Genomic DNA, 17,091 nt, shown 5'->3' with positions numbered 1-17,091 from the left:
GCCCTTGACCAAAGCTCCGGGGTGGGGGGCTCCTCCCGGGTCCCTACCTGAATGTGCAGCTCCAGGGGCACGGGGCGCACGTTGGGGTGGAAGTTGAAGGTTGACGTGGCGCTGCAGCCCAGCCAGTGAGCGACATCCTTCGCGTTGGACAGCGAGGAGCTGAGGGCCACGATGCGGATGGGCCGCTCGATCTGGGAGGAGATGTAGCGCATCCGGGAACAGATCACCTCCAGCACGGGCTGCGGATGGACACGTGGGCAGGTTACAGTGGGGGGGGGAGGGAGGAGGAGGAGGAGAAGCCCGTCAGCCTGTGCCCTCTCCCCAGCCCCTGCACCAAGCAGCCACTCAGCGATGACCATCAGTGCTGCAGAAGGGCCGTCCCAGGCTCCCATGGCCTCTGTGGAGATCCCCAGCTCCGAGCCAGCTGCAGGACTTACCCCTTCCTCCCCACCTCCACTGGCCTTTCAGACCCGATCTCGCCGCCTGCTTAACCCTGTAGCTGCTGGCCTTTAAGTGCCAGGGGTACGCTCTCAGCAGGACTTCGCTCCAGGGGGTAGCCCTGGAACAGCTTTTTGCCCCGGTACATCATGCAGCAGGGATGAGATTAGCCACCCCGGTGGTCTAGCTCCCCCCGACCCCTTTCTCTGGGCACTGCTCCGGGCTGAGGTATGGGGCAGCCCAGAGAAAGGAGCTGGCGGGGCTCCCCCGGTGCGCCCAGGCAGCCCAGCCCAGCCCCCTCGGCCTCCTACCCCATTCTCGCCCCCGATGAGGTGCACTTCGTCCACGATGAAGAGGTTGACGTTCTGGACGTTCTTGCGCTGCTTCCAGCGCCGGGACAGAATGTCCCACTTCTCGGGGGTGCTGATGATGATGTTGCCCTTGCCCAGCAGCTTGAGATCCGTGCTGGTCTCCCCCGTCAACAGGACCACTTTCTTACCGAGCCGCTCCTGGAACTTCTCGTACCAGTCGAGGAAGACCTGCCAGGGCACAGCAGGCATGGCCGTTAGCCCTGGGCCAGAGCTCTTGGCTGGGATTGCCCTGGAGTTTCCTTGTACTCCCTCGGGGTCACAGGGACATTTGGGGGAAAGGAGGGGGCAGGACAGCAGAGTACGAGCAGAGAGACAGAGGCCTCCACACCTTCTCCTGGGGAACTGGGGGTTCCCAGCACACGGGCCGGGGGAGGAATTGAACCCACGCCCAGGAGACAGGGCCGTGGGGACTCACCTGCTCAGCAAGGGCCTCCATGGGGGTGATATAGACACAGCGCCCCTCTGAGTTCTGCAGCAGCATCCTCAGGATGGCGAACTCGGCACAGATGGTCTTGCCGCTCCCCGTGGGGGCGCCCACGAACACATTGTCGTCGCTGTTATAGACGGTGTTAAACACTGGGGAGAGACAGAACCCTTGGTTACCCCAGGGAGCCCAACTGCCGCAGTACCACTGAGCCACGCTGCCCGGAAGCGGTTTGGGGATTTCAGCCCAGAGCGGCTAGGACAAGGTTCCCATGACCCTGGCCTCCTTGCTGGCAGGCCAAAGCCCTCACAGACAGACTGGCACCATCACCCCAGAGGATGCCCCTCCTGGCCAAGGCACGCAGCAGGGCAGTACTGTAAACACCTAACAGTAGTTAGAGGCTGGTGAAGTCCTGAAACAATCCCTTCCACTCCTGCCAGGAGTATTAGCTACTTAGCTCCGGACATCCCTGTTACTGAAGTGCAGCATTTGGGAAGTGAAGACGTGGCTAGGGCAAAGTACAGTCTTGGCCTTTGGTCACCACAGTTGGGCCTCCTCTGTTTGCCAGAAAGGTTTGGCAATTGTTCAGATCCCAGCAGCCTGCTCTTTCCCAAGGCGCAGGGCAGGGAGAGAGGGCAGGATATCTAATGCAGAGGATCATTCACCCCCACTCCCCAACGCATGGAGCTGGGCTACCTGCTTCTCAGCAGCCCAGGGCTCATGTCAGACTCTGCTGCAGGGAGCAGCTTGGGGTGGGAGCTGGGCTAGTACCCACCTTGGGTCTGGATGGGGTTGAAGAAAGGAAACTTGTCCTGGTAGAGGCTCTCAAAGGCACTGTTACGCAGAGCGGACACGGGCAGCGGCTGTAGGTCCAGGAGCTCTGTGGGTGGCGGGTATTTCTCAGGGAGAATCAGGTGCCTGAAGGACACAGGCAGCTGTGTCTCACAGGCTGGAAAAGAAAGAGAATCAGAACAGTTTGTACAGCGAATCAGCCATAGCTGTGTCAGACATACCAGAGAGTCTGAGCTCCCAGGAGCCTAGGGGTGTGGGGCCAGGGACTGTCTGGATCACTGCAGCAATGAGAGATCCTCAGAAACTGCCCAGGTGCTGCAATGCCTTACTAGCACGGGGAAATACCAGCTCCCAGCACTGAACTTCTCCCACAAAGCAAATACTTCCACTTCTGGGAGGGATGATCACCACCCCATTCCTCCCGTCCCCCATGACAAGCCATCCTTTGCTACCGACTGATCTCAGCTGCCACTCCCCACCAGCTCTGCTCCCCACCAGCAATTCATCATCACGGCCCAGCCTGGGCCTGACACTCTCCTCCCACAATGCACAGCGGCAGGTCTCCCCAGCCAGTGACTGAGGCAGGTACCTGTGCTCTGTCCCAAGGGCACGAGCCAGTGTTGGTTTTGCTGCTCTCACAGCTCCAGGTGTCCCACCCGTTCCACGTGCAGTTCAGTGGGCCTCAGGGGAAGGTTCAGCCCACTCCCTAAGTAGGGGCTACAAATTCCCTTACAAAAAGATCCTTCCAGAGGCCACCTGCCACCACTGCTTGGCTGGCAAAGCATCTCCCCCACTACAGCTCCTGCAATACAGCACAAAGACGTCCCAGCCCAGCGGGCAGGTGGAGACTCACAGAGCCAGCGGTCTGAGACCACCCGGATGAAGTACTGCGGGGGCAGCGGCTCGAACACGGGCACGAAGAAGGTGATGAGATGCTCGTCCTGGGCGTACTTGGCTTTCAGCAGGAAGTACTCGTGGTGCAGAATCACTTCACTGTCCACATCCTCCACCAGGATCCAGAAGGCTTCCGACGAGCCGTGCACCTGGGCGAGACAGCAGCGAGCTTTGCAGCACAGCGCCCAGAGCTCTCCTGTTCTGACCCGCCCTGCACTGGGGCTGCCAGCCACAGACAAGCTTGGACACACAGGCCCCTGCCCACAAGCCCACAGCTAGAGCTCTTCCAGAGCAACACTGCTCCTCAGGCGCCGTCCCACCGCACAGCTGGATTTTCACACGTTCCCAGGCCAGAAGGGACCATTGTCCTCCACCAGTCTGAGCTCCTGGATAGCACAGGCCAGAGACCGGCCCCACAATTCCCAGAGCAGAGGCGTATTAAATCTTCCTTCCCCAGGTAAAAAGCAACAGAGTGTCCTGTGGCACCTTTAAGACTAACAGATGTATTGGAGCATAAGCTTTCGTGGGTGAATGCCCACTTCGTCGGATGCATGTCGGAAGTCCCTACCTTCCCCAGGTAGGGACTTATCGGCTTAAGTCACCCCTTAACCTTCTCTCAAGCTAAAGGGATGGACAGACTCAAGCAGCTCACCATATGGCAGGTTTTCCAATCTGCCATCAAGCTGCTGCCCTCCCCCGTGACCTGGTCAGCCAGGACTGCGTGTCTCCGGGGGCGCCTCTCACCTTCTCATCCCACTGGAAGTCAGGGGTGATGGTCAGCTCCACTTTCAGGGTGGACCTGGTGATGGGCTGGAGATGGACCGACAGCTCCAGCTTTGGGAACAGATGAACGTACTTGTGGATCGTCTTGCCCATCTTGGGCATCCGAATGAGCTCCCCTGTAATGTGGGACACAAACGTTATGGGCAGCACTGGGGGAAGAGAACGGACAAGCGGATGGACCCACACGCTCAGTGCTTCTCCAATTCAATGGCATTCTGAAGGAGAAGCGGCTGTTTCATATCTAGAGAATTGTGATCTGAGGGCATCTGTTCCCACAGCACTGCTCTCAGGCCAAACCCATTCCCTGGACGTTATCTGTACTGTGGTAGCACCAACAGGCCCTCATCCAGCCCCTGCTGTGCTAGGCGCTGTACAAACAAAAGGCTGTTCGGTGCCCTGAGGTGCTTTACAGTCGATGTACAAGATCCAGCAACAGATGCATCCATCTAGTCCCAGGGAAAGGCTAAGGCCTGGCAATGACCGAACAGAGACAGAACCTAGGAGTGGGTTGTAGTAGAAAGAAGGCCTGAAACATAAGGCCTTGTCTCAAAGGCCTGGGCTAAAGTAGGGGTCAAAGCTTTGCTGCTATAAAGCAAAGTTAAGTTGTGAGCAAGAGGCAGGCCCTGCTCACAGAATCTGGCAAGCGCAGGGCTGATATTGCAGAAACACAAATTCCCAGCTAGTGCTGGTACAGGAATATACACGCAAACACATTCCAAAAGGGGGGGTACCGGAACACCCCGATACTAGCACATTCCCTACAGATAATAGGAACATGCTGACCTATCTTAAAGATAAGGTCATGATGACAGCATGATGGAGGGATAGCTCAGTGGTTTGAGCATTGGCCTGCTAAACCCAGGGTTGTGAGTTCAATCCTTGAGGGGGCCATTTAGAGAACTGGGGTAAAAATCTGTCTGGGGATTGGTCCTGCTTTGAGCAGGGGGTTGGACTAGATGACCTCCTGAGGTCCCTTCCAACCCTGATAGTCTATGATAGAGATGTTCTGATTAAACCAACAGGTACAAGGCGATGGGAGGGGCAATACGGAACTTGTTTGTATGGACGTATAAAGTGGAGTCTCACAGGGAGGGGACAGTGCAAAGTCCCGCTGCTAACTGAGCTGGGTCCCACTGTCACAGGCATACATAAATGGAGTATAAGGCACCAATACTGTGCTCTGTCGATAATAAACCTGACCAAGTTCCTTCGCTACGAACAGAGTCGGTGCTTATTGGGCAGTGTGATCGGAGCCTGCTGTCTGGCCAGAGTCAATGCAGCACGCAGAGAGAACACACCTGCAGCCAACATCTGACCACACTGGTGACCCCCTGGCCGCTGATCTGGGAAATACGCGAGCTGCCCTCAGTCCAAATCCCTTGACATCCTTTGCTCTGGGAGGATATGGAACTGGCAAGCGAAAGAGCAGTGCCTCTACCCCCCTCTTGCTGCAGTTAGTGCAGGGCCTCCATAGGGGAAAAGCAAAGGCAGAGAGATGAAAGCCGTGAGCAGCTCGAATGCAGGGACCGTTAGTAGCCCCGCTTGGTACAGAGGCCCCTGTTCCTATACCTATTTCATTGTGGTTCAGGTCATAGAGACGTTCAAACGGGAAGTTCTTCTTCTCGATTTTCTTCACCACCTCCTCGGGCAGTTTCCTGAACTGGCGCAGGGGGCACATGGACTGCCACCTATGGGGACAAGCGGGATGCAGGAGTTAGCAAGGGGATATCCAGCGCCATCAGGATACCTGTAGGCATGTGCCTATGTCCCCGCACCGAGAAAGAAGCCAGCCTTTTCAACTGTGCCACTACAAGCAACCACACCCACCACAGCTCATGTTTCCCCCCTACTTGGGTAAGAGTCATTCCCATGAGCCCAGAGACTGTGCTCCCCCATTCCCTACAATCAGAGCTCTCTGACAGCACTTCCACATTTGTGGGACATGGATTTCAGACTCCAAGAGCCCTGGGATATGACACACTAGGCAGCCCCTTCTCTGGCTGAGACAAGCTCTATAGGTGCGTCCATGCCAACTCCATAGAGCACAGCCGGCCTCCAGGCTGTCCCAGGAATTAAGGTTACATCACTTGCTGGCCTGTAGAGAACTCATTATGGTGCCATTCAACGTTCATGCACTCACTATTGTCCCAGTCGCCACCAGCCTCTCTGGCCAGAGCACCTGGAGGTGAGGGGTGCACCCAGGGCAGGTCGGACACCTGGCTTGGTTATAGGCGGTAAGCCAGCGGCACATCAGAAATCCGAGCACCACGGAGCCATCACTTACATGCGTTTGTCAATCATCTTGCAGAGGTTCAGAGTCTTGTCAGTGAGCTGCGCCCAGCCACGGTTCAGGACAATCTCAAAGATCGCACGCATTAGACGCCCGGCAGACTGGCGGGGACACAAGAGAGCTGTCAGAGCCCATGGGGGATCAGTGGCTTTCACAGCCACTGGGGATTTCCAATTCACAACCAACTGCCCTGTTCCTACCCCAATCTGGGAAACGGCTCCTCCTGCCCACCTACTCCACCCTCCAGCCATGTGACCAGCAAGCCTTGGGTCAACAACAGCCAGCGACTTGGTGTATGTTAAGGTGACTTAATCTGTCAGTATTTCAGATTCAAGCTCTGTTGCAGAGCTAAGACCCGGATGTCATCTCTCTCCAAAATAAATTAGCTTTCACCTGCAGTCATTTTCATGTATTCATTTATTAATGAGCACCTCACAGGAATTAGCCCCCGTTACAAATTCACAGCCCTATTAGTCATCAAAGCAACTAACGAACATTAACCCTCCCAGCCCCAGAGGAGCGGGCATTATCCCCACCTTGCAAACTGGGGCACCAGGGCAGAGAGAGGGTCATTCCGAGACAGTGGCAGATTTTCTACCCACGTGAATTCCCACTCACCTGGGTGACGTACACCATGTCTGCCATCAGAGCAAACCCTTCCAGCTTCAGCTGGGAGATAAAGGCCTGCAGGAGCACATTGATCTACAGACAGCAAGAACAGGAGTTAGATCAAAGCACTGATGGTGTATCAGCTGAGAGCCTCCCGTCTTTGGGGAAGAGGGGTGGGAGGGGAGGAAGAGCTCCTAGCTGGTCAGGGCTGGTACAACAGTACTGGGGGGAGATACTGCAGTTCCATCCCACCCCCATGCTCCTGTCCAGGACACTGCACAAAAGGGAAGGGAGGCCGGGCAACAGGATCAAGCATTCCCTAAACCACCGAACAGAAGCAGGGAGGGGTTCAGTGCCGCAGGGCTCTCCTCTCACGTGGAGCCAGGCTTCTCAGGAGGGCGGGCAGAGGGGCGGCTCACCTTGGCACTGGGCTCCTCGATGCTCTCCTTCACTGGAATTGGGACCCGCTCCAGCAGCTTCTGGAGCTCCAGCTTCTCTTCCTGTGGGGAGACAAGGGGTGGGAGGTGAAGCCAGCTTGGGGGCATCGCACACAATCCCTCTGAACCAAGGAAACCAGCCTGGCAACCCTCCAGGGTACAGGAGAGAAGATCCTGGGAGCACCTCTGCTGCCTGACCAAGCCCCCTTCCCAACGCGTCCCAGAGCCGTACCTCCCGCACAGTGATGTTCTTGAACTCGGAGGACAGGGAGAAGACCCGGAAAAGCTCGATTTCACTCAAGGTGGGCTTCAGGAGCTGGTTGTAGGTTTGCACGGTCTCATTGGTGATGTAGTAGTGGCTGGCAATGCGGCCCAGCTCAGTCACCTGGGGGAGGGAGGAAGGAGTAACTCCAGTTTGCACATCTGAAGAAGTGAGGTTTTTACCCATGAAAGCTTATGCCCAAATAAATCTGTTAGTCTTTAAGGTGCCACCAGACTCCTTGTTGTTTTTGTAGATACAGACTAACACGGCTACCCCGATACTTGACTCCAGTTTGCACAGACCCCTCTGGCTGATCGGGGGGCTGAGCCAGGCAGAAAGGAGCCCACTGGAAGATGCAGAATGAAGCTGGCCAGCACAGAGGCTCCTGACATGTGGAGCAGAGTCCCTCAGGAATGGCCATGGGGAGAAGGTTCATTGTGTCAGGGACATAGTTCCTTCCCTCAGCCTCTCTACTTCTATCTCCAAAGCAAAGGAGACCCAGGCCACGATGGGAATTTGCTCAGCAAGGAGGCAGCAGTGTACCCGAGGATACCGACATTTGGAGCTACTTCAAACCCCCTGCCCCCCCCCCTTCAGACCAGTGACTCCCTTGAGCTCCAGGCTGGAAGGCAACAGCCACTATGCTCCCCAAACACCCACTGTGGCTGATCTGGAGTCACCTCTAGAAGGCAGCTTGTACCCTTCTCCCCAGCCATCTGGCTTCAGTGAGTCACACCCCCGTCCCCTGCCTCACCTGGAAGTTCCCCGTCTTCTTATCGTACTTCACAAGATTGTTCTTGTCTAGCATCAGGGCTGCAGTGTGAACCAAATCCAGCCGGCGCTGGTCCAGCAACGGGTCTCCCTTCAGGTCATCGTGAGAGAGCCCATAGAGCGACGGGGAGCGCAGCATTCGGATGTACAGGTAGGCATAGCCCAGCCAGTTCACTGCATCCTACGGACAGACACCGAGAACCAGCAATGCCAGTGATCTTTCAGCTGAGTGGGCACACCGCTGCCCCTGGAGCAGGAAGTTATGGGGACCATTGGTTCAAGGCCCAAAACTTACCATGATGTGACCCCGGCTAGATCAAGTAACTGGGGGCAGTTTTAAAGTCCGAGGCCTCATGAAACATCAGAACTAGAAATACTGAAAGCAGAGAAGAGGCAGCTCCTACCCCGGCAGACTGTCATAACTGGCCTTAACTTGCACCCTTCTGAGTATGAGCTGCTTTCCTGCACTCCTCCTGTCCTAGAGTTAGGGACTATTATCTGCAGAACCACTAAAGTGCAAATTAAACGCTCTCTATCCTCAGAGCTTGGGAACCCCACATTCAAGTGCCAGAGAGTGCTCATCTCAGACATCCAGGCCAACAAAACCATGCTGCAATGTAAAGAGATTCCAGCCAAGAAAGCTAGCCATAAGCAGGGGAATATTGTGAAGACCAAGCGGAGATCCAGAAACTGACAGATCACAGATTAATGCAAATGCCTTCAGGGATACATTTCTCTAAGCGCCTATCCTGGACCAGGGAGCAAAAATCATTTCACTCGCTGCCTGAGAACACTATTCTCTTCCCAGCTCAGGCAACAACTGGAAGCCAAAGATCACGAAACAGCCAAAATGCTTCACTTACAGACGATTTCGATTTACACATAAACCCCAATCCTACGCTGGATTGAATGTGTGCTCCATTGCTTTTACAATCTGCACATGTCACTGAAAAGGAAGTGATACTTGATATAGACAGGGCTGGGTTTTCTGCTATCCCTACAGACAGGCAGCGCTAGAAGGCACATGGAGATGCAAGATATTGCCCAGGGCAGGCCAGTGTGTTCTGTGCCTTTACGAGCAGTCTGTCCAGCAAGCCACCAGGAAGGGCTACGGAAGACAGGGCACCTTTCTCTCCGCCAGACCAGAGATCAGGTGTATTGTGAACATTTCTATACAAAGGTGCAATTGGGGGGTGGGAGGGATGACACACCCACATTCTCACCTTTGCATTCTGGACATTCCCCAGCACCACCTCTGCATTCAGCATATCTGGCAGTTTCGACACCATCTGACTCTCGATAGGGAGCTGCTGGTTGAGTAGGGAGAGGTAATACTGCAGTTCTCCGTGCGATGTGATGAGGATCCCCTCGCCCTTTGTGTCGTACTGGGGTCTCCCAGCACGGCCAAGCATCTAGGACAAACAAAGGGTTTAATCAGATGTAGAGAAGATCTTTCAGCCTAGCCAACAATAGAACACTTCCCTAACCGCTGTGCCACAAGCCAGCCAGTGCTCAGCTATCCACTACAGAGTAGGAGGTGTACATGGTGCTGTGGGTCATTCCTCTGTCCTTACTCCTACCAGCACACTTATTCTGTGGTTCAGCTCATCGGACAGTCAAGATAGTCTAGCTGGGGGAGGCAGAGTGGGGTAGGCTACGTTTTGTCACAGGTATTTTTAGTAAAAGTCATGGACAGGTCACAGGCAATAAACAAAACTTTTCTTTTTTTTGGGGGGGGAGGAGGAAAAAGGGGGGCGCCTTGGGAGGACGGCCCAGGGGGTCCCGCGGGGTGGGGCAGGCTCCCTATCCAGCTCCTGGGGAAGCGACGCTGCTGCTCTGCCCCAAGCTCCAGTTCTGCAGCTCCCATTGGCTGGGAACCGCGGCCAATGAGAGCTGCGGGGGTGATGCCTGCAGGTGGAGGCCGCACATGGAGCTAGGAGCTGAGGGAGGGGAGTTGCTGTCGCCCTTCTGAGGATCCACCCCCCACCCCAGGTAAGCACTACCCCGCACCCCAATCCCCAGCCCTGAGCCCCCCCACACCCAAACTCCTGCTACTGGGAGGCGGGGGGGGTCCCAAGACTGCCCAGCAGCAGCCAGGGTGCCTGGCCCAGGGGCTGCCCAAGCTGCTCAGGCGGCTCCCGGGCCAGGCGCACCGGCCACTGCAGAGTCATGGAAAGTCACGGAATCCGTGACCAACACGGAGCCGTCGCTACGGGAAGCGGTGGCAGCTGTGGTGTCAAAATGCATGAAGCTGATCACATGGAGGATTCATGAGGCAGATTCCAAGAGGAGAGGGACCTGCTAGGGATGGTCAGATCAGTTTTACTGCCAGGACTTTACCTGCAGGATGTCCAGCGCACCCAGCTCCGTCCAGCGACCTTTCTCCGGGCTGTACACCTGCGTCCCTTTGATGATGACCGTGTGCGCAGGAAGGTTCACACCCCAGGCCAGCGTCGCCGTGGAGACCAGAACCTGGAGCAGGAACACAGTGGTGTTGGTTAGCTCATTCCCACAGGAAACTCCACCAGAGATACTGGCTCTTGCTCCAAGAGGACAAGTGTGCCTGAAAGTCTCCTTCCATGTACCCAAAACTCAGTGGAGGGCCCCAGCCTGGGAGACTTGGGGCCTATTCCCAGTTCTGTCACGGACTGCCTGGCCTTGGGTGAGTCACGCCTGTCTCAGTTCTGAGCAACTGCACCTGTATCCCCCCTCTGCAGTCCAGCCAAGAGCGCCCCCCAGAGGCTTCCGGCTCCCCAGCACCACCTTTCTGCGTGGAGACCCTCGTCTCCCTTCATTCTGACCAGGGTACTTCCAGACTGCACAGCTCCCTGCCTTAGTGTCCCAGCAGAGATACTATCCAAGGGCACCGGCTTTTCTCTTCAGAGCAGGTTAACAGCTATCAGCGCCATCATCAGAAGGTACCACACAGCACTTCCTGTGCACGCCTGCTTTACTCCAAGTAAAAAGCACTACAGCACTACAAAAAGATCAAAGAACCCACACACATGGTACTAAGCTTACCAGGGTTCATCTCAACCCACACATGAATTCTGGCAGGAGCAGTCCTTCAACCCCCACCCGAAGGGTTCCTGGGGATTACCAGTTCATCACAGCTTCAGCTCAGAACAAGCACACCCCCCACTTTGTACCGTTCAGGGGGCTTTGAGCTGCAGTTTCCAAGAGTAGGTCATTAGTAGACAATGGGGTTTCCTGAAGAATCTACACTCCTGTCAGACTTAGCCATGCTGAGCTAACCCCCGGTGAAGACAGCACGAGGTCGATGGAAGAATTCTTCTGTTGGCCTTGCTAGCCTTGAGGAGGTGGGTTAACTACCGCAATGGGAGAACCCCTCCCACAGGCGGAGGTATTGTCTACACTGAAGCGCTACAGCTGGGCCACTGGAGTGTTCCAAATGGAGACAAGCCCTCAGTGAAGTTCATTCAGGATATTGTAAGGCATGTGTTGTCAGTCTGTCACAATGTTCCCTCTATTTGTACTGCAGTAGCACCAAGGAGCCCTAGTCATGGGCCAGGACCTCACTGTGCTGGGTACTGCCCCAACCCAGAGCAAATACACTCCCTGCCCCAAAGAAGTCACAAGTCTAAGGGCAATTACCCTTTCCAGCCCTTAGTTTCTCCAGCTGTAAAATAGAACCTCAGTCTCACTGCCCTCAAGGTGCTTTACAAGGTGGGGGTAGAGGGACAAGGTTATCCTGTGCTCAACAGAACCCTGCTCGTCCCACAACAGAACATCTTCCCTACAAAGCCGCTGCATCCTTGTGGGCAGCAGACAGGGCTAACTCCCACAGCTGCATCGCGCCACAGGCAGAAACGGAGTAACAGTGCATGAATACGGTTCAGATCAAAGTCACAGACAGGTTGCAGGCAAGAAACAAAAATGTGCCAGCTCCAGCCTCCGCCGCCGTGGCTGAAGCAGAAGTAGTCACAGAGGTTCATTAAAGTCAGGAACTACTCCTAGATGATCCTCCATGATAGTAACCAAGGTGGAAGCCCACAGGCTGCTGGTGAGAGTCAGCTAAAGGGATATCCAAGAGCATCGATACCCATCTCTGCTTAGAGAAAAAGCTTCCTTCCCCTATCCTAGCCATGCCCTGTTCACGGACCCATTCACTACCTGGGTTGGAGCCTAGACCTCGGACCAGAGAGAACCCAGTTTGTGTGCCTCCAGTGTCACAGTGAGCACTAGCTTCATTAAGACATGACAATCAACAGCCTTGCACTTCTAGTCTCCAGATGGAGCACCCCAACACATGCTGAAGCAGCAATCACCTTAAAGCATTGCTCAAGTATCTCCCAGGGATGATCCCAGCCTGACCTGAATACACATGCTCCACTTGGCACAGGGACTCACCTGAATGTGCTTGTCAGCAAACAGATCCTCCACCAGTGTTCGATCTACTCTGGTCATCCCAGCATGGTGAATAGCAAAGCCGTATGGCAACAGGTCCTTCAGCTCTAGATTCTGTAGCGAAGAGACAACTAATTACAGTCAGACTCTTTAGAGAGTGAATCCACAGAACACACTGCAGGTCAGGGGAAATCCTGGAGGGCAAACCAGGACAGGGAGCGCCTGAGCTCCACCACTCATTAACAAGCTCTGGCCTCTCATGCTGCCATGAAACCAACACCCCCACGGGGAACAAGGACGCAGGTCCCACTGTTCCCACTGAGAAGATTTTGGTTTAATGCTGTGAGTAAAGACAAGAGGGAGAGAAAGCTCGGATTCTGCGGAAACGTGGCAAGCTTATGACATGTGAGCCGTAGTATTTTTGTCCCCCCCCAAGTCTGTCATAACACACCATCCAGACTACAGGCAAATACCCCAGCTCTCTGCCTGCCAGTTACCTTGCACTGCTCAGCTTCTGTCCTCAGGACCTCTGTAGAGGCTGAGCCCTCGCGAAGGAAGAGGCCCAGCGTATCTTTCTCCAGACACATGTCCCTGATGGCTCGGGCCGTCTTCCCTGTCTCCTTCCTGGAGTGAACGAACACCAGCACCTGTCGAACGTACCACACAGCACTGTTATCAGGGGAGAGGCCATGGCAGCTGGCACAGAGTTCTGCCCCAGCCCATTCCCTGTGCTCAGGAAAGCGAGGTGACGACGGTGCAAAAGGATGGCCTAGAAGACACACCGGGGCATGGTGCTGATGCAGCAGGTCTGGGCTGGAGCTGCTGGCCTGGTAATGGGAGCACCACAATGCTGGAAGAGGAGAGACGTTTGGCTCTGGGAGGGACTGCAGGCTCAGTGACCTGGCTCAGGAGGGAGCTCCAGCCAGCTCTGACCAGAGGGGTTGGGGTGAGGCACAGCCACATGGTCAGCAGGTGACAGTCAGCAGGCAGAGAAACAGCAGTCTGGGGTACATGTCCCTGCCTCAGCTGCTAGTAGCCAGCACAGATCTACACTTCTATCCACAGACAGAGATTGCAGCAGTTCTGGAGCTGGGAGCAGAGTCCACAGGACAAACAAATAGAAAAAGCCTCTCACCAGGACACCATAACCAAGAGGCTTAAATGCACCAGCAACTAAAATGCCAGCAGGACGGCAGGCCTACCTGGTTCTTCCCGGCATGCTCCATAATCTTCTCGTAGACAATCTCATTCATGATCTGGAAGCGCTTGATTGCTTTCTTCTCTGTGATTCCCACATAGGTCTGCTCCAGGGGCACTGGGCGAAAGCTGCAATGGGAAGCAGGCAGCATGAACTGGCTGGAATGGCACCTCCACGTTATGGATTTCCACCACAGATCAGATGGTTTCTATCCAAGAATCACTGTGCAGATCCCTTCGCAAGCTTCAATCCAGCCCCTCCAGAGAGACTCCATGCTAAATGCTCTCCTGCTCTAGCCCAACACACGAAGAATCAATGAGTCACGTTCTGGCCAAGCATGCCTCCTTGTTTTAGTTCTATGGCAGCAGTATTCGACTGTCACTTGAGTCCATTCCCTGGATGCACATCCTTAGATATGGATGAAACTTTGCAAGCCACCTCAGAGCCATTCAAAGCTTCCCCCAAGAAGCTTTTGCAGCAGATTGGGGTGGAGAATCCCTTTTCTTCCACTCCCAGCTTAAGTTCTGAACCCAGGTATGAGTATAACTAAGGCGACGTTTATGTCACAGAATCCGTGACTTCCAGAGACCTCCATGACATTTTCCACTTCAGCCCTGGGGCGGTGGGGCTGGAGCTGTCAGCTGGCTGGGGGACCCCGCAGCTCCCAACCACAGGCCCCGGAACGCCAAACAAGCCATTGCGGGCGCCTGAGAGACCCTGGAGCCGTAGCAGGGGTGGGTGCTGGACCACCCATTTTGTCAGTTATTTTCAGTAAAAGTCAGGGACAGGTCACAAGCGTCTGTGAATTTTTGTTTGTTGCCTGTGACCTGTCCCTTTCCTAAAAATAACCGTAACAAAATCTTAACCTTAAGTATAACTAACAGTTACACATCCTCAGGAAAATACCCCTAGGGTGCATTTCAGGGGTGCGGTCCTGGACCTACACATTCTAACGGATCTCCCTAAAAGCCACAAGCTCGTCCCGTGGCTAGTTAAACCAGGCTGGATGCCCAATGAAACCCTGGCACCATCAGCTTATTGACAATTACATTCTAAACCACCTCCCCATAAAGATCACACCAAAGACCTTGGCTGCTTCCCCAACTAGATTGTAAAAGGCCCTTCCCAACCTTTCCCACACCTGTTATCGAAGTAGAATAAGCCTTTGACGGGGTCCACTCTCAGGAACGTAGCTACATCCTCGTAGTTCGGGAGAGTGGCACTCAGGCCAACAAGCCTCACATCCTCCTGGGTCATCTCAATGTTGCGGATGGCTCTAGCCACCAAGGACTCCAGGACAGGGCCCCGGTCGTCATGCAGCAGATGGATCTCATCCTAGAGGAGAAAAGGGGTGGGAAGAGGTTGACTTCAAAGGGGAAAGGCTCGACTGACTTCTTTGCTGCATGTCTGGTTCATTCGTACTCCCTGATGGAACTGCATGGCCAGGCTTGCATAGGTTTAAACACCTACCTATCCACCACTCCCAGATGGAGTCTCACATCAATTATGGCCTCCTTAGAAACCGCGAAGACCCTGACATAACCCCTTCTGCTGAGGTACCACGAGGCACTTCTCGAAGTGCAGTCACAGTCAGGGTCATCATCTCCCAGTGGGCTTGGGGAGACATTACTGCTACTCACCAGGATAATGAGGCGCACCAGCTGGGTATAGGTGCGCTCCCCGCCCTTGCGGGTGATGATGTCCCACTTCTCGGGGGTGCAGACGATGATCTGGGTAGCGTTGATTTCTTCCTTACACAACTGGTGGTCTCCAGTCAGCTCGGCCACGTTGATGCCATAAGTTGCCAGGCGCTAGGAAAGACCAAGTATGGTTAGGCTGGATGAGAGCCCAGTGCATGTGAGGAAACCGGGAAAATCGTATGCACAATTGCATACCTCTCCCAAGACGACAAATAGGGTTTTCTGCACCGTGGCATTAAGCAAGACACGGATTCTTCCTCTTTGGTGCTGAATCACAAAGCCTGGAATAGAGGCATCAGGCCCAAGGGAACAGGGAATAAGAGGCACAACACCCTCTCCTCTCAAGTCTAGATACCCTTTAAGGCTAGAGCTGAGCTGGGGCCCTTCTGAGTACAGACCTCACAGGAGCAAAGCTCCAAGTCCTTGTTCCACTCCCCCTACCCCGCAGGTGTAGCAGGACCAGAGCAAAGTTGTTCCATTACCTTCCCAAAGCTTCCCACCATCTCCTGCACCAGAGACCGCATGGGCGCAATGTAGATGATTTTGAAGTCATCCACGTTGATGGTTCCATCCATGTTGATGTGCTTCCCGATCTCGCGTAGCATGCACATCAGAGCGACGTTGGTCTTCCCCGCACCCTGCGGCACAGAATACACCTCTGTAGTCACACCCTACACACCACTGTAATAATCTTTGCATAAAGCACGCCTTGTAAGGTATCAGTTAAGAAACTCATAATTTGCTGATCAGTATTGGCCTGGTAAAATGTGTGGGGCAACATGATATGTGATTCCCCTGTATGGCGTTATTAACACACGTTCCAAACCCCACAACCTTGCCCAAAAAGACTTTGGCAAACAGGTCTGTCCTAAACAAAGGAGCGTGTACTCTGCTTAATTTGCATTTAAGCAGGAAACAGTCATCAAGCAGGAAGGTAAGACAAAGGAAGTTCAAACAGTGGAAAAAAACCAGCAGGGAACATCTCTCCATATAGACTCTTTGGATCCTGGTTCTCAGCTGGAAATGTTTTTCAAGAGGGACTGAAAGGATAAAAAGGAGGGGCAAAAACAGCCCCAGACCCCCCCCCCCCCCCAATCACATTCACTGCGCCTGAAGAGACAAGAGAAGTAGGCGCTGGACTCTGGGGGATTTGGTCAGTAATCTGCTGGAGCACATGATGAGAAACTTTGCTTGAATCTAATCTAGTTTAAGTCAAGTCAGGTATTAGTAAATGTCTTGTCTCTATTTTTCTTGTAACCATTTCTGACTTTTATGCCTCATTACTTGTACTCACTTAAAATTTACCTCTTTGTATTAAATAAACTTGTTTTACTGTTTTAGCTAATCCACAGTGTGTTTAACTTAAAGTATCTGAATAACTTTGACAAAAGAAACTGTCATATTATTCCTCGGTGCTGGGCAGCAACAGGACACACATTTCTGGTGGAAAATCTGGGACTGGGGGTGTGTTGGGGTCACCCTGCGGTATAACCATGGCTGGTGAGAGTCAGGCTGTGGCTTGCATGCTGGAAGGCTGTTTATGAGCAGCCCAAGAGGGAGCTACAGCAGCAAGGCATTGTAAGGCACCCAAGGTTGCAGGGGAGGGGTTAACACAGCCCTCCACTGGTCTGGATTGCACCCTGGTACATACATTGAATCAGCCCCATCATATCCACAGTCTCCTCACAGCAGCCAAAGACAGATTCCCCTCGAAGTATGAGCCAGCCCCCCCTAAGATGACATAAAACTACTCA

General features: G+C 54.2%; 1 protein-coding gene across 1 annotated transcript in view; it reads right to left on the bottom strand.

The window, feature by feature from the left end:
* LOC113407677 (U5 small nuclear ribonucleoprotein 200 kDa helicase) overlaps window positions 1–17,091 on the bottom strand; it is a 39,946-nt gene that overhangs the window by 6,642 nt on the left and 16,213 nt on the right. The window contains exons 13-32 of the mRNA XM_026657035.1: window positions 15,820–15,975; window positions 15,278–15,448; window positions 14,779–14,972; window positions 13,642–13,765; window positions 12,937–13,086; window positions 12,443–12,553; window positions 10,412–10,543; window positions 9,295–9,483; window positions 8,055–8,252; window positions 7,271–7,423; window positions 7,021–7,101; window positions 6,611–6,694; window positions 5,987–6,093; window positions 5,272–5,390; window positions 3,664–3,818; window positions 2,879–3,068; window positions 2,009–2,182; window positions 1,225–1,385; window positions 750–977; window positions 48–239 (exon numbers count right to left, since the gene is read on the bottom strand). Coding sequence (XP_026512820.1) covers window positions 48–239; window positions 750–977; window positions 1,225–1,385; window positions 2,009–2,182; window positions 2,879–3,068; window positions 3,664–3,818; window positions 5,272–5,390; window positions 5,987–6,093; window positions 6,611–6,694; window positions 7,021–7,101; window positions 7,271–7,423; window positions 8,055–8,252; window positions 9,295–9,483; window positions 10,412–10,543; window positions 12,443–12,553; window positions 12,937–13,086; window positions 13,642–13,765; window positions 14,779–14,972; window positions 15,278–15,448; window positions 15,820–15,975 — 3,069 coding nt within the window. The remainder of the gene's footprint in view (window positions 1–47; window positions 240–749; window positions 978–1,224; window positions 1,386–2,008; window positions 2,183–2,878; window positions 3,069–3,663; window positions 3,819–5,271; window positions 5,391–5,986; window positions 6,094–6,610; window positions 6,695–7,020; window positions 7,102–7,270; window positions 7,424–8,054; window positions 8,253–9,294; window positions 9,484–10,411; window positions 10,544–12,442; window positions 12,554–12,936; window positions 13,087–13,641; window positions 13,766–14,778; window positions 14,973–15,277; window positions 15,449–15,819; window positions 15,976–17,091) is intronic.

The sequence above is a fragment of the Terrapene carolina genome, unplaced genomic scaffold, assembly GCF_002925995.2.
Source record: "Terrapene carolina triunguis isolate 2854851 unplaced genomic scaffold, T_m_triunguis-2.0 Scaffold51, whole genome shotgun sequence".
Taxonomy (NCBI): domain Eukaryota; kingdom Metazoa; phylum Chordata; order Testudines; family Emydidae; genus Terrapene; species Terrapene triunguis.
Note: the sequence above shows the minus strand (reverse complement) of the source record. Positions and strands in the feature narration are given on the sequence as shown.